Source organism: Onychomys torridus, chromosome 23, assembly GCF_903995425.1.
Source record: "Onychomys torridus chromosome 23, mOncTor1.1, whole genome shotgun sequence".
In the NCBI taxonomy this organism is placed as follows: domain Eukaryota; kingdom Metazoa; phylum Chordata; class Mammalia; order Rodentia; family Cricetidae; genus Onychomys; species Onychomys torridus.
The window spans coordinates 18752545-18770014 of NC_050465.1; the positions used below are offsets into that span (position 1 = coordinate 18752545).

The following is a 17470-nucleotide window of genomic DNA, read 5'->3' on the forward strand; positions in this document are numbered from 1 at the left end:
CTCCTCCTCTCCCTCCTCCTCTCCCTCCTTTCCTTTACCTCCCTTTCATATCTCTTCCTCACTCTTCCTCCCCACCCCATTCCCACCACTTCTTATTTTGTTTCTTATTCAATTTCAGTAGCTCTTTATAGAGAAAAGAGATCCATGTTCGCATTTTATCTTTATGTATTTCCAGGCACTGTGACTATTTTGAGATCCTCATAGCCTTATCAATCTGGAGTTTTTTTTCATGTTTCATATACATCATCATTATTTCTTTGTTATTGTAAAGAATGCTTTAGGGACTGAAAAAGCGTTCTTTTGAATGTTTAGCCATCTCTCTTGTCCCAGCACTACTTTATTTTTTAATCTGTCTGCATAGTTACTTTGTAAAGTTGACTGCTTTATCCTTAGCTGGGCCTCTCCAGTTTGTTAATGACATCATAAACATCCGTGTGAGCCGCCTCATAGGCTGCGGCGATGTGACTGACTGCACCTTGATTGGGGTGTACGTGAGAGTCACGTGTGCATGAAGAGCATGCATGGCTTTCATGGCTGGGAGAGGGACTGGTAAGGAAAGGAAGTTCACCACTAGTCTTTAACACCAGCTTTAGTGATGGCGATTATTTTGTTGAAACACAAAATCTATGTTGTGGTGTTTCAAACAGTTTTTGTACTTAAAGCTTGCTTGCCTTATAGAAATTAGCTCACAGGTGATTCTTTTTGAGTCTGGCAGAACACTATAGTCGCAAGGCAGTGAGAACGTCTGAAGACAATGCCTTTAATTGCCTCCCTCCCTCCCTCCCTCCCTCCATCGCCCTCCTTCATCACTTCCTCCCTCTGTCCGTCTGTCCCTCCATCTCTCCCTCTGTCCCTCTCTCTCTTTTTCTCCATCTTTCTCTTTTCTTTCTTTCTCTCTTTGTGCTGGAGATAGGACCTAGGACAGACGCTTTACCACTCCCCGAGCCGTGCCCCTAAACCCTGAAAAACTCTCCTAGACCCATGTTTACACAGTTTAAGTTCTTGGTGGGAGACTAGTTGACACCAGGACCCTGTGATTTCAGTGTCCGTAGTCTGGTTAGCATTGCTCCTTCCAGTGAAGATCAAGGGTTCAGTAAAACGTCGTTAGTGCAAACGGAAGACGAAGGCACTTTACCCTCACTTCAGGTGGCTACCACTTCTTTTCTCCTACTTGTCTTCAGAGCTGTCTATTTGCTCTCAGCTATTTTGAACCCACTGTTTTCCCCATATGTTCATGCTATGGAAATATACATCAGTTTCACTTATGTTCTTATGTTTAGGCACTTACAGTTCTATATGTAGCACCTTTAAAAACTAATTAAAAAGGAGTTTTAAAATTTTATATTATAGCCGGGCAGCGGTGGTGCGTGCCTTTAATCTGAGCACTTGGGAGGCAGAGGCAGGTGGATCTCAGTGAGTTCAAGGCCAGCCTGGTCTACAAAGTGAGTTCCAGAACAGCCTAGACTGTTACACAGAGAAACCCTGTCTCAAAAGACCAAAAAGAAAAAAAAAAAAAGAAAGAAAGAAATTTTATATTATGTATATGAGTGTTTTGCCTGTGTATAGGTATGTGTACCTTCTGCGTGTCTGGTACTCACAGGGTTCAGAAGAGGGCATCAGATTTTGTGTGACTGGGGTTAGGGGTGGTTGTGAGCCACAATGTGTGTGTGTTGGGAACCCAACCTGTGTCCTTTGAAAGAGCAACAAAAATCTTTTAACCCCTGAGCTATCTCTCCAGCCCCTAAAAAATAGTTTTAAGAATAAATGTCATGAATGCTAATTTCACAAAATTTAAGTAACACCATATTGAAACAGATGGTATTAAATAAAGTGAACTTAAATATGGTTTTGTTGGAAGTTTTATAGTTTACTTGAGGATATATTGAAGAATGAGAAAAGACGTTTAAACAAATTGCTTACTAATTATGTATTCAGTTGCAGCCTACCTAATTGACTGTGTGGCTAGAATTACTCTAGAGTTTTATGTCTACCAAGCCTCACAACATTTATGCTAGTGTTCATGAAGCCTTCTCTGAATGAGTGTAAGCATGAATGCTTCTGCTTATCTCCCATACTTGTCAAGGAAAGGATGCAGAATTTTGTCACACAAGCCAGGACCACCAGGTTAGAAAGGCTAGAAGGATCTCATCACTGTCTTTTATTGTAGGACTGGGGAGACAGGCCTTCTTCCTAATTATCCATTCTCTCTGAGGGGTTGGCATGTCCACGATCATCCCTTATCCTATGCAGACCAAGTAACAGGGTCTTATTGCTGGAACTGTAGGCAGTAGCTTCAGATTTCATTCAAAAGGAAATTTTTCTGTAATTGAGAAGTAGATTTTCTTAAATTGCCTCTTCATGCATTATGAATAGTGCTGTGATATTTTATAGCCAATTAAAATTGATTAGATCTTTGAGTTATTTCTTTAGAATACTTTAATCATGAAAATCAGTTTGGAATGAGTCCAGCCTTGAGACAGATGGTTAAATTTATGTTTAAATAAATCTATACTTTAAGAAAATGAGCAAGACTTTGTAAGGTCTCTTCCTTGATTTCATCAAAGAATTCATAAAATCAACAGCCATCATTCTGATACAATATTATATATTAGAGTCATGTTTGAGTGGTGAATGAAAGTCTTCTAGAAAATATTCTAGAATTCAAATTTATATCACCTTGACCCACCTGATATCTGAAATGCATTTTGGATATGGTAGTTGCTAAAAGCCACAGTATAGTTCAAACTATGGGTTCCATCCAAAGTGTCCTCCAGATCTTCAGGGTTGGTTGACTGTCAGTGGGCTTTGGGAAGTTATTGGATCCTGAGGACTGTGACCTCATCAGTGCATTAATTCACTGATGGATTCCTAGTTCAGTACCCATTGGGAAGTGATAGGCACCGAGGAAGTGGGACCTAGTTGAAGTTGGTACATGGGAATGTGTACATGGGACTGTCCCTAGTGCGCCTCCCCACCGCTGCCCCACTCCTGTCATCAGGAGGTAACACACTCCCCTCTGCATGGTGTCCTGTTTTGCCAAGGCCACAAACAATGAGACAAGCTAAACACAGAACAAAACTGTGAGGCAACAGCATCCTGTCCTCTGTGAAGTTGAATTGCATCACAGAGGAAAGCCAGACTAGCACTTCCTGATCCCCACTTTTATTAATGCCTGAAAGTGGGAGCTTTTAAAATCCTACTCATCAGTAGATGACACATTAGCAGCTAAGTCATGGCATGTGCTTCTCAGTGCAGGGAGTTTAAGATGGTCGGAGTCTCACAAGGTCAGTGAGAGTAAAGGCACTCTTCATTATTAACCTCGTCTGCATTGCGTGAAAGCTGTGCAGCAGTGCAGTGATTGCTGAGATATTCTCCTTAGAGGCCAAAATGGAGATGTTGTGTCCTTTATGTTACTTATAAAAAGTGAAAACACAATAATTTGTTCCTACGTTGTTTTTTTTGTAATGTCTAAGTGCACAGAGAACAATAGTAAAATAAGTTGTTGTGGGCTGTTTTTTATCTCTTTACTCTTTTAGCTCTTTGGTGGGCCTGCTACCCAGATCCCAAATAAATCACACATGGAGGCTTATTATTGATTACGAATGCCCGTCCTTAGCTTGGCTTGTTTCTTGCCAGCTTTCCTTAACTTAAATTATCCCGTCTACCTTTGTCTCTGGGCTTTCTCCTTTTCTTACTTCTGTTATCTTACTTTCACTCTTACTCCGTGGCTGGTGGGGTGGCTGGTGGCTGGCCCCTAGCATCCTCTTCGCCTCTTTCTCTTTTTCTCCTTCTATTTATTCTCGCTTCCTGCCTGTCCTTTCTCCTGCTTCACTACTGGCTGTTCAGCTCTTTATTAGACCATCAGGTGTGTTAGACAGGCACAGTCACACAGCTTCACAGAGTTAAACAAATGCAACATAAAAGAATGCAACACAACTTTGCATCATTAAAGCAGATGTTCCACAGCATAAACAAATGTAGCATATCTTAAAATAATATTCTACAACAAGAAGTTATTTTCTTTGGCTCATTTTTGTGTACATTTGTGAAGCTCTTTAGAAATGTTAGTTTTTGGACTTGAGTTACTAGAGAGAGAACATCAGAAACTAATATTCAACAGTATACACTAAGCAGCAGGTGGCAAATTGTAATCTTCCTTTAATTATAAAGTGAAAAAAAATCACCAGGTGGCAGTGGCACATGCCTGCAGATCTCTGTGAGTTCGAGGCCAGCCTGGTCTACAGAGCGAGATCCAGGAGAGACACCAAAACTACATGGAGAAATCCTGTCTCAAAAAACAAAACAAAACAAAACAAAAAAGTAAAAAAAAAAAAATCCATTTAGGTTTATATTTAACTTTTAAAAAGAACTTTTGAATTCACGCATTAAGGACAACCTGTTTGGTCTAGAGATATGGCTCCAGACATAAGAAATTAAGAATCTAAGTTCAGATCCCAACATCTGCTACTGACTTTTATAACCTAGCACTGGTGGGCAGAGGCAGGAGCCTTGCTGAGGCTTGCTGGTCAACCAGGCTACCTGAGAACAGTGAGCTCCAGGTGTAATGAGAGACCCCCTTTCAAAGGAAGAAAATGGAGAGTAATAAAGGGGGACAGCAGCTGTCTTCCTTTGGCTTCCACACACGTACACATGGGAACACACACACACATACACATACACACACACAGACACATGTGCACACACACATACGCACACATATGTGCACACACACGTACGCACACATATGTGCACACACAAGTTCACATGGGAACACACACATGCACACACATCCACACCTGCATATACCATATGTACAAATTAGTGTATGCACACACATACACAGTAGAACTATTTCTTCCTGTTTACTAGGTATTGGAATTTTAAGCAGAGAGATTGTATAATGTGAATTACCTATCCTTGTGAGACTTAGATTTTCAAGCAGAAGACAGGTAATTAGAGGTATCTGAAACATGCTAAAAGGGGATGGAGAAATGTCTCAGCAACTGTCTGTTAACTCCAATTTCAGGAGACCTGACACCCTCTTCTGGCCTCTGGGCACCAGGCATGCACACAGTGCATACATATACGTACAGGAAAACACTCATACATGTTAAATGAAAGTAATAAAAATCTTTTAAAAATTAAATGATAATTAGTATGGTGGGGAAAGATAAAACAGATAGGTAGATATGGTGTTGAGGGGATCATTAGGGAAGTCTTAGGAAAAGTAACCATTTAATAGGAGGTCAAGGGAGTGGAGCAAGTGTTGTAGACAGAGCACTCTGGGTAGAGGGAATGGCCTGTGCATCCAGTTGCGCTGACTGCTGAAAGGTATGGATTGGTGATAGACAAGCAGGTGGCATAAGAGGTGGGAGTTATTTCAGGTTGTTACAGCTGAACACTGGCTCTTCCTCTAAGTGAGGTGCGATGCTGTTGGAGGACTTTGAGCGGAGAAGTGATGTGAACCAGCTTATTAACAAGATAGTTGTGGTAGACTTGCGGGGACCAGTCTGAGGGGTGCAAAGAAAGCATGGGCGTAAGGATGCGGTAACCCAGTCGGGTCATCCTGGACCGTCTCTAGACGGAATGAAGAGTGGTAAGAGTGGTCAAATCTGGGCAATTTATGATTTTAATTGAAAAATACATGTTAATTGATGTGTGTGTGTGCATGCACATATTCAGGAGTTCTCTGAGATCCGAAGAGAGCATCAGATCCTCTGGAACTGGAGTTCCAGGTAGTTGTGATGCTGGAAAACAAATTCAGATCCTTTGGAGAGCAGCAAATGCTCTTCACTGTTGAACCATCTCTTTGGCTCTGACAATTCGCTCTCGCTATTTATGGTAGTTATATTCTTTAAAGTCATTGAAAACATTGGACTAGTGGATGAATTGTTGCTCTTAGGGGAGGAAAAGGTTTAATTCATACAAGCAAGATCACATTTCCCATAACCTGTGAATATATATCTTTATTATGTGTGTTTGCATGACACCTTGTTTAGTGTATATTTTTCATTATTACAAACAGTAGTACTATAATTTGTGATTAAACAAAGCTTATCCGATATGAGTGTTTCTCCATAAAGCACATTACAGTCTTGAGCACAGGAGCAGTAGACAGCATGTTACACAGTGATATGAAGATTATTAATAATAGGTCTAGCCAGGACCACAGATAGATGTGAAAACAAGGGGGTGAAAATTGGACGTGTGATACCATATTAACATGGCAAGATTTTTTCTACTAGGTACTTAGTGGTTACAAAGGGAAATAAAATCATAACTTTCCTGAGGGGGAAAAAGCATATGCCACCACAATCTTCATGGCATTATAATAACTACAAAGAGAAAAAGTTTATTGAACTCATGGTCCTAGAGGTCTCTGCCCAGTGCCAGGTATCCCCATTGCTTTGTGTGGTTCATGTCAGAACGAACCTCTCAGCTTATGAGCCCGGAAGGAGAGAAAGACTGAAAGACTGGATGCTGTAGGGGCAGGTACCACTGTCTTAGCCAGGACACACCGAGGACCAAGGCTTTAGCATATGGACCTTCAGGGGCCATTCAAGCTTCAGTTAGCACTTAGATAAGGGAGAGGTATAAGCTCTCTTCTTTAACTCAAATGCTGAGCAGTGTCATCTGGGGTTGGGGGAAAGCACAGTCATTATCAATATAAGATGATAAAATGCTTATAATTACTCCAATCAAAGGAAATAAAGTAGAAAATAGTTGCTTTGTTTGGGAAAGTAATCACTTCTTACTTATCATCAGGGACTTTGTACCATGATTCAAGAAATGGTAATCCCTTCAGAAGTTTATAGTAGCGATGCTTGACTTTCTAGATGAGCTTAATGAGTAGTCTAGCTTGTCTCTTGTAAATGTCAGCCTTACATAATTGAGGTTTTCTAGCTTCATAATACTGTTTATGGCATGACATGTTGTATACACACTCTGTTATTACAAAACATTAGACAGATTTATCAACAAGTAGTGGTGAAAGAATTATAATTCAATCTCTCTGTGAATTTCATTATGTGGAGGAGGAAAAATTGGATGTTTTCCTTGCTGTTAATTGACACACAGAATAACTCCATGTGTCGCCTCAGTGCCTCTCATCAGCTAAGGAAACAGACAGCAACAAAGACCTGGGAAAAGCAACTTGTTCACCCTGTATGCTTCAGATTACCTTGAATCTTATATGTGATTAATTTTAAGGTATATTAGAAAGTATACCAGTGATCCAAGTTACTCAGAACCATATAGATATATAGCTAGAATTGCATTAGGTGGTGTTTCTTTTTAAACAATAATTTTGTTCAGTGAAAGATTAACAATATTTAATTTTTTCTTTATTTCATTCATTTCTAGTTAGCATGAAAATGGGCTTCACTGTGACATTTTCATGTGCATTTATTACAATACTTTGTTCTTACTCTTGCTTCCCACTCGGATGCACCTCCTCTGTCTCCTTCTTCCTGTCCATCTCCTCTGTCTCCTTCTTCCTGTCCATCTCCTCTGTCTCCTTCTTCCTGTCCATCTCCTCTGTCTCTTCCTGTCTATCTCCTCTCTCTCTCTTCCTGTCCATCTCCTCTGTCTCTCTCTTCCTGTCCATTTCCTCTGTCTCTCTATTCCTGTCCATCTCTCCTAATAACCCTCCTTCTGCTTCCATGTCACATAAATCTTATTACCCTTTCTTGTGTCCATTTTTTGTTTGATATATTATTAATATTTTAGGGTTTATTTACATAGTCTCCATGTGACTGTAGATATTTATTTGTAAAACAAATCTATAGAAGTGCCATAGAGTTCTTTTCCAAATTATGACAGTGAAGCAGGTATTCAAAACTCTGTACCGACAAGGGCTGGTACAGTAGATAGACCAATGGTAGTGTATTTGCCACAAGCATGCTTTATAACCAAAGATATGTGGGGAGTGGTAGTGTACTTTCTCCCCCAAACCCTTCTAAACTATAACTTCACATCTAGTTTTAGACCTCAAAGTGTTACTGAAGAATTCTTATTTTAATTTAGTGCATTATTTATTGGATGTTTTCAAAGGCAGCTTATTTTTTTTTTTTTTGAGTTTTATTCATGACTGTCAATAAGCAGTTGGTAATTAGATTTTGGCTATAATGTTCCTATTTAGGTTGTTGATCAGACAGTACACCTATTTCAGAAAGAAGCAGCAGCTGTGAAATTCAGTCTGCTGTTCTTTGTATTATTAACACCTTAGTGAGTTGAGTGTTTTGTACTTACTGTGTCATTCTACACAGATACAAAGGCAGATGGGTAGTGTGCAGTTAAAAATCTGTGGAAATAGGCAACAGATGGAAAGTGTATGTGTGGAGAGATGATTTTTGAAGTTAGAAAAGAAAATGAGTTAGGAATTCTAGAGTTAAAGTGGAAAAAAAAAACCCATACAAATAGTTCAAAAAGGGGGATATTAAGTGTGAATTTAGTTGAGTTCAGTCATCAGGATTTTTAAAGTACAAAAACCAAAAAGTATCAGATTATACCACAATACTCAGCTACTCTTAATTGGTAACTGTTTTGTTTTCTTATAAATGTGTAGACTGTGGACAGGATCTTTTTTGACTTGAACTATTTCTAGATAGTTGTACATGGTCTTGTGGATTTAATTTCAAATAACAAGCTGGCTTTTAAAAACAGTGAGTTGAAGCCAAAGACAAAACGATCACCAATGTTGAAGTGGTCACGGGAAGGGCACAGTAGGCCAGTTACACGTTCTGTCTCACTCAGGTGGAATGCCACTTAGCTTCCACTCAAGGCTGGGCAGTGTACGTCTGGGTTTGGACGTCAGCTTCCTGCAGGAGTTTACTCCTGTGGGTGGGAGGAACAGGTAGTCACAAGACGTGACAGTTGATTGCCCCTAGCGCTTTCAGTGCACTGTAGTTCTGCAAGAAAGATGGTAATAGTGATATTCATGGGTAGAAATGCTGTAATGTGTTAGTCTCAGAAAAGTTATATATTATTCCATGGAATAATATATATACTTTTAATAATTAATATTGAAATAATTTCATTGCTAAGTAATAAAATTATTCCAAGGACATACTGTTGAGTTAAAACTTCTTTAAGGATTTAGTATAACTGAGGTAAAATGTTCATTGGATTTTGATAAACATTTTTCAAATCTGAATTTCGAATAGGTTGTAATTAAAAAACCAAAACCAAAACCAAAAACAACCCAAAAGCTATCAGATAGTAATAAGCATTCTTTCATATTAAGTTATACCGTTACTAACCTGTATGATTATTGTACCAATTCATGACAGAAAATGTCATACCCTATTATAGTCAAATAGTATGAAAGTCCTGTTCTTTGTAGTATAATTTCTTCCAGAATTGAATTGCTCTTTTCTGACCCCCAACCCCCTCTACCCCCTGACTCAGAGAGATATAGTACTGGGGTAACATTTTATAAAATAATTTATACAGTTATTAAAATTCTTCTGTGTCAGAACTAGCAATTAGTGGAGTAGGACTTCTTTTGTAAAATAATTCTATTCATCTTCTTAGAAGAGGTCCATGGTGGGTCTGATATTTCGGGAATTCCAGATATGTGGGTCATGGAGACATACTACTCTACAGGAAGACTGATTTCCTTTTTATTTTTATATTTTTAGTAGATATTTAGATATTTAATATATTCTTTGAATAACTAATACATGTATGTTAAGTGTCATGAATCACACCTACTCTCTAGCACATTCAGCTCGCCCAAGGTTTATGTCTTTCCTGTTTTTCTTTTTCTTTGAGAACACAACCTGCTGAGTATAGTGTGATGCCCTTATACACATAGATGTGGGATTAACCACTGGGGCATGGACAAGGTATTAGTGTTTCCATACCCAAGAAAAAGCAACTCCTTCCCACAACAGCCATCGGTTGCCAAAGGGTCTTCAGCTGTGGGTGGGGCCTTAGGACTGCCACCCCATCCACACTGGACTTTTAACTTGTCTTGATCTTGTACAGGAAACCATGGCTGCTGTGGGTTCCTGTGTGGACAGCCATGTTGTGTCTAGAAGGCAGCATTTCCCAGTGCTTCTGCCCATCCTTTGGCCCTTACATTCTTTCGTTTTATGTCCCTCTGCCTCATAGTTAGAGGTGGTGTGAGAAACTCAAGGGAGTTCCAGTTCTCACTTTGTTTTTCTATTCCTGGGAATAGTTGTAGGGGATGGTGTCTAAATCGCTGCAAAAAATGTCACCCCTTCTTTGCCTTTTTTCACTGGGACTAGAGCGATTCTCAAACAGATGATAATAGCAGGTAGTTACTGAGAGCCTAAGCAGATTGGCAGCACGGGAAAGCTTCTCTTAGCCCAAATTCTCAATACAGGCCTTCAGAGGTGGCTCAGTGGTTAGTACAAGGACAGTTACTACTCTTCTGGAGGGCCAGGGCTCTGTTCCCAACACCCATAGCAGGTGGCTCACCACCACCTTCATGGGATCTGATGTCCTTCTCTGACCTCCATGAGCACTCCCCAAACATGGCAGACACACACACACACACACACACACGCACGCACGCACGCACGCACGCACGCACAGACAGACAGACAGACAGACAGACAGAGACACACACACAAATAAAACTTAAAAAAATAATGTAAGGTCTCTTTCTGGGGGTAGGATTTCACTTGCAGAACTTCCTTCAAAGAAGAGAAGAAATTAATAAATATTTAAAAATATTCTTTAGTCTAAATTGGTAAAAGTCATATTTATTCATTTTGTACCAAAAATCTATGACTTGCTTAAAATTGCATCAATTGATATACTTATGTACTTATGTTGGCAATATATAAACATTTTAAAATGAGTTCTATAATGAAGAAGCACAAAAGGTTTTTGATTCATAACATTATCTGTGTGGTTGATTGGAGAGTCTGAATTGTCCTACCTCCGAAGAGCTCGTTCTTCATTCTTTTGAATGTTACTCTCCCTCCCAGCCTTCCTCTGCAACATTGCTTCTTCCTTCCAAGTCTTCCTCAGTATTCCAGTTTGCCACGCTCTTCATCAAGGACTCTTTCAAACACGGAGCCCCCGAAATCCAGCACAGAAGTGTTCTGTTGGCAATAGTCATCATGAGGGAGGCTGTATTGTTCGTTGTTATCTTTGCTACATTTTCCTATGCATGTGCATCTTTAAGTTTGTGTTTTCTGCAAATCCTCCTTAGGTTACTCTTGTCTGCTGGTATCTTAGACACAGCCTTAAACTTTAACATTTGCGTGCTTCCCTGCTCACATATTCTCATGTAAGCAGCTGTCCTGGCATGCTGTAAGCGCCTTTGAAGAGAAGGATGGTCTGTCTGTATTTGTGTGTTCTGACTTTGACCAAGCACGCGCTGCACAGGAACTCCGTGCTGAGTACTGACGAACAGTACTTGGCATAGAACTCTGCACACAGTACACAGTCAGTAGAGTTGGTTTCTCGTTAAATGTGGGAAATAACAGCAGTTTAGATGCATACAGTGAAGATCAAACTTATCTCTTTGCTATCTTCATGTTTTCTTCAGGGAAGGAAACAGAAAAGGCCAAGGAGCGCTATGACAAAGCTACAATGAAGCTTCATATGCTGCATAATCAGTATGTATTGGCACTGAAGGGGGCGCAGCTCCATCAGAGTCAGTATTACGATACCACACTTCCTTTGCTGCTGGACTCTGTGCAAAAGATGCAAGAAGAAATGATAAAAGCACTGTAAGACACACTTCCTGTTTATCATGAAGTCCCTACGATTCAGCGTTTCTCCCAGTTACACATGTGCTCAGAAACTGCATTGTTCCCCAGACCACTGTGATGTTCCTTCACTTGTGCTCATGACCTCGCATGCCCAAAGGATAGACCTCTATACACTATATCTGTTATTTACTTTGCTCTTCCAGTTAGCTATGCATTTAAATGAAAAATAGTGTGTTCAGTGAATATCTGCTTGGAATGTATATGTGGGCCAACTCCTTTTAAGGTGTTAATAATGCACTACAGTTAGTAAGTTACAGGCACATACACGTTGTCCTGTATATAGGAGCAGAAAATGATGAGCCATTTTGATGAACTTCTTTTCCTTTATTTTCTGCTTGAGCATTTCGTAAATCTTTAGATTCAGTTTTCTTTCACTGAAAATGTGTGTGGGATTTTTTTCTTGATTTAATTTAAGTTTTTGTCCCTAACACTATTTTTCTATTAAAACAAAGCAATTAGTTGGGTGTGGTCGGACAGACTTTTAGTCCCCGCACTCAGAGACATTGGCAGGCATAGATCCCTCTGATTTTGAAGCCAGCCTGGTGTACATAGTTCCTGTCTAGTCAGGCCTATATAGTGAAACCCTGTGCCTCAAAAACCAACCAACCAACCAACCAACCAACCAACCAACCAAACAAACAAACAAACAACCAACCAACCAAACAAAAAACCTTAACAGAAATTGAAGTAATATACAAGGGAAGTTTGTAAGTAGTAATTTTGATTCATAAGTAATTATTTTAGGAAACAGACAAACCCTGTTTCTTCTCTGTCTGAATATATGCAGAATAGGCTTATTTGCCCATACTTTCCTTGAAAGCAGTGATAATCAGTGTTTATAAAGCACAGCCTGTAAAAGTGGGGGTCTGGTCTGTGTGACAGAACTCTTTTCCTTCTCTTTCATTAGAACAAGCTAATAACCTTGAAACTTTTGCTGCAGATTGAAGGTCAGGAGAAGAAACAGATGCCACAAAATTTGAACTAAGATCTATCTGTCTATCTATTTATTTTTCTATCTGTCTCATATATATATATATATATATATATATATATATATCCATCCCCAGGACTAAGAGGGGAGTGGGACATTTGAGGAGTGTCTTACACTAGAAAGAAACAGTGGCACAGGGGTTGGTCAGAGCCCTGTGCCCCAGAATCCTGTGTTTCTAACAGAATATTGAAGAATAGAAAGTTATCAGTATTGACTGTCCCTGCCTCTTGGACATGTCAGATATATACTTGAATTGGTAATGGTGTGTTTAAATTATTGCACAGTTACATAACCCCATCATGTTCCACATACATGAAATAAGGTGCTGCACAAATCCACTGGGCTTAAAACATCAATACTGGATGTCTTACGTTTATTGTTCTGAGTCCTTTCTGGGTCGTCTGTGTTTCTCTTGCCAAAACATTAACACGTACAATTTTATTTTTGCTTTCAGAAAAGGTATATTTGATGAATATAGCCAGATAACAAGCCTTGTTACAGAGGAAATAGTGAATGTCCATAAAGAGATTCAGATGTCCGTCGAACAGATAGACCCTAGCACAGAATATAATAATTTCATAGATGTTCACAGGTATGGCCTTTTCCTTCCTTTTAAGCTATTCATGAAGAGACTGTTTCTTATAATAGAGTATTTAACAAACTTAGGAAATAATCTTATTAGAGCAGTTTATTTTATATGAATTTATCTTTCATTTTTAAAAGACTGTCTTAAAGTTGATAACTAATCTATAAAATTATATTTAAGACTTCCAATTGACATTTCATTATTTAAATCCATATTTAACCTATTAAATTGTATTCCTTGACATTGACGTAATAAATGACACTATGAGCTTCTATGTGTATTAATTTTTCTGAGGCACTAATTCCTTTCCCTTGCATGTATCTTGTTTCATACTTTTAAAAATGATGATGGGGACGCATTGGCTTAATGTGTCTATATAGTCTATAAGTGAGGAGACCAAGACTCAGGCTACATGACTGTATCTTTAATGCCTAGGGTTTTCTCTACATTATACCAGTGTGTTTACTTTTTCATCATAATTTAGAATAGTATTAAATATTTTGCCTTTGGTATGCACTGAGATAGATTATGATAGTATATTAATATTGATTAGAATTATTTGGCATACTTTACTAGAACAACAGCTGCTAAAGAACAAGAAATCGAATTTGATACTTCCTTATTAGAAGAAAATGAAAGCCTTCAGGCAAATGAGATCATGTGGAATAATTTAACAGCAGACAGTTTGCAAGTAATGTGAGTACTTAGAAAATCATAACTGTAAAATGAGTGCTATATTGCCTTATAGTTATTGTATTTCATTAGCTTTAAATCCTCAATGTTTTGCAAGTAATAAAAAGTAAGTTTTGTTAGAATGATGCAATTCTTGTGTGTGTATGTTTGTATGTTCTGTGTGTTGTATATGTGTGATGTGTGGGGTGCCTTCGTATTAAGAGGCCAGAGCAGGACATTGAATGTGCTCCTTACCGCTCTCTGCCTTACTCACTCCAGTCTCCCACTGAGCTGGAAGCTTACTCATTAGTCCGGCTTGCTGGACAACAGCATTTGGAACTCACCTGTCTCTGCCTCTCAGTGCTGGGAATGTAGGTTGTACCATCATGCAGGCTTTTTTTGTGGTGGTGCTTGGGATGGAACTTAGGTCTTTATGTGTACCACACAGCAAGTGTTCTTGCTTTTACTCACTGAGCCAGCGCAACCTCCAGATGACATATTTTGGGCAACATACTAATTTTCCTCATTGTTATCACCAATTTTAGTAATTTTACAAGTCTGAATTTTTGTGTGATATTGCATTAATTTTCCACTGGTTGCTGCCAGTATACTAGAATGATGCTTTATTCTTTTAAAATTTTATATATGCTCTGTATTTATTCTCCATACTTAGTGTTAGAGGCCTTTTGGCAATATGGACACTATATGAGAGGTAGTCACTGATACCACATTAGCCCAAGATTTTGCTCCTGACTGAATTCTTTTCTCTTTGAAGCAAAGGTATATTCAATTATAAATGATTAAATCAGCTCTTTTGCCTTGTTGTTTTTGTGTACACTTTGTGGGAGTTTTGAGAGATCCTAATTGTTTTTAAAATACTTTTCAAATATTTAAGGCAATTAAAAATACTTTGTGAATTGTGAAAACATGATTAAGACTCTATATTGTTAAATATGTAAGCTGTCTCATGATTTTGTTCAGGGACTAGAAAGAAATATTTATTGCTAAGCATTATATATGTTTATCCTTGTGTTGGATTTAAAGGTAGTAAATATTCATTTCTTGTCAGTATTGGGCATAGTATATTAATTTATTTGTTAAAATTTTCCTCTAATGACTCAGACAAAAGTTCTCATGAATATAATTAATCTATTATTCAGAATACTACAGTTGTACAAATAATCTGTTGGGGAGGATTATAGGATTAGTCCTTAGGAAGGGAGCTGAAATATTTAAAGCTTGCTGTATAGAATTTAAGAAACTAACACATGGTCCTTCCACTAAACACAAATTCATAATAAAGCCTTGATAATTATAGAGGACTGATAACTGTTAAAGGAAATGAATGTGTGGGTGTCCCCTGCATCAGAATGATGAAGGAGTTGAAGGCATGGTGTCCCCTGCATCAGAATGATGAAGGAGTTAAGGCATGGTGTCCCCTATGTCAGAATGATGAAGGAGTTAAGGCATGGTGTCCCCTATGTTAGAATGATGAAGGAGTTAAGGCATGGTGTCCCCTATGTTAGAATGATGAAGGAGTTGAAGGCATGGTGTCCCCTGCATCAGAATGATGGAGTTAAGGCATGGTGTCCCCTATGTCAGAATGATGAAGGAGTTAAGGCATGGTGTCCCCTATGTTAGAATGATGAAGGAGTTGAAGGCATGGTATCCACTATATCAGAATGATGAAGGAGTTGAAGGCATGGTGTCAACTATATCAGAATGATGAGGGAGTTGAAGGCATGGTGTCCACTATGTCGGAATGATTAAGGAGTTGAAGGCATGGTGTCCACTATGTCAGAATGATGAAGGAGTTGAAGCCATGGTGTCACCTACATTAGAGAGGTTTTCCCAAGAGGAGCTTGGAGCTGTTCTACAGGTTTTTCATGCCCTCTACTTGGGCCTCTGACTTTATTTGGCCATGGATGTTTTCAGTAAAGCCATCTGTAAGCTAGTAGTTCTTATCTGGGCTTATTTGTCCTCTGGGAGACATTTGACAGCTGGGGACAATAAGCAGGGATGCAGCTGAGCTTTCTGTCATGTACAGGGCAGCCTCTTAGAAAAAAGAATTTCTGGCAATAATTTCAGTAGTGTTGAGATTGAGAAACCCCCCTGTGAATGATAGAGCATGCTTACAGCACAGGATTATTGGTAGGACTTAAGGTGCAGTAGCACATCCCATTTCTTAATTCATGTGCTTCATGTTAAAGAAATAGCTTCCATTGCTCCTGAGTTTTTATTATCACTACCTTGCTCCCCAGTAACTTTATTCATCAAAGTGTTTTATGGTATATTTAAAGGTATATGATTAATACTCTCAAGAAGTTAGTGCTAAGATTGATCATTTATATTAATGGACATCAAATAGAATGAAAATATAGATACTGGAATATAATGTGGTAATATTAAAAATAGCTACCTGTTAATAACTTGTGAGCAGAGATTTTATGGCCAAATGATTTGTTTTATTGGTTTTCAGAGTATAGTGAGAATAGAATTAGTTATCTCAATACATCACTATTTACTAATTTGATGATGAAACATTGACTCCCCCACACCCAATAAATTAAAGATAATAAATCTGTGATAATGTAGTAGATTCAATTGCTTACATCTTTATTAGGTAAAACTTTATCTACATTTCATTGAATAGGATCTATTCAGGATATGAGGTGAAGATAGACACACATGTGTATGTATGTTTGTTTGTTTATGTGTGTGTATTTTGCAGTGCTAAGAGTCAGTTCGAGGGCTCCTGTGTGGTAGGTAAGAATTCTACCATTATTCTAGTTTACTTTTTGTAGCTGTGACAAACCCTGACTGAAAGCCACTTTGAGGGAAGGAGAGAGGGCTTGTTTAGCTTACAGGTTCAGGTTCTGATCCATCACTGAGGGAAATCAAGGCAGGAACTTGAAGGCAGTCCTGCTTATCATTTCAAATAGTATTATCTCTGACCAGGGAAGTAAGAAGCAGTTGTTTGTGGGAAATTAAAGATCAGAAGTTATTTCCAAACAATATTGTACTGTCTGGATTTGTGTATCAACTTGACACAAGCTAGAGTCATCAGAAAGGAAGGAGCCTCACAGGAGGAAATGCCTCCATGAGATCCAGGTGTAAGGCATTTTTTTCATTTAGTGATCTATGGGGGAGAATCCAGCCAACTGTGGGTGGTGCCACCTCTGGGCTTGGTCCTGGATTCTATAAGAAAGCAGGCTAAGCAAGCCATGGGAAAGCAAGCCAGTGAACAGCAGCACCCCTCCATGGCCTCTGCATCAGCTCCTGCCTCCAGATTCCTGCCTTGTTTGAGTTCCTGTCCTGAATTCCTTCAGTGATGAACAGCAATGTGGAAGGGTAAGTCGAATAAACCCTTTCCTCCCCAACTTGCTTTTTGGTTAAGGTGTTTCATCACAGCAATAGTTAACCTAACTAAGACAAATGTGAGCATCCACATTCCCATCCATGAAGTAA

General features: G+C 38.9%; 1 protein-coding gene across 4 annotated transcripts in view; it reads left to right on the top strand.

The window, feature by feature from the left end:
* Positions 1 to 17470, top strand: part of Fer (FER tyrosine kinase) — a 329360-nt gene that overhangs the window by 58735 nt on the left and 253155 nt on the right. For all 4 annotated transcript variants that reach the window (XM_036173166.1, XM_036173169.1, XM_036173167.1 and 1 more), the window contains 3 exons: positions 11528 to 11711; positions 13199 to 13336; positions 13907 to 14026. In XM_036173166.1, coding sequence (XP_036029059.1) covers positions 11528 to 11711; positions 13199 to 13336; positions 13907 to 14026 — 442 coding nt within the window. The remainder of the gene's footprint in view (positions 1 to 11527; positions 11712 to 13198; positions 13337 to 13906; positions 14027 to 17470) is intronic.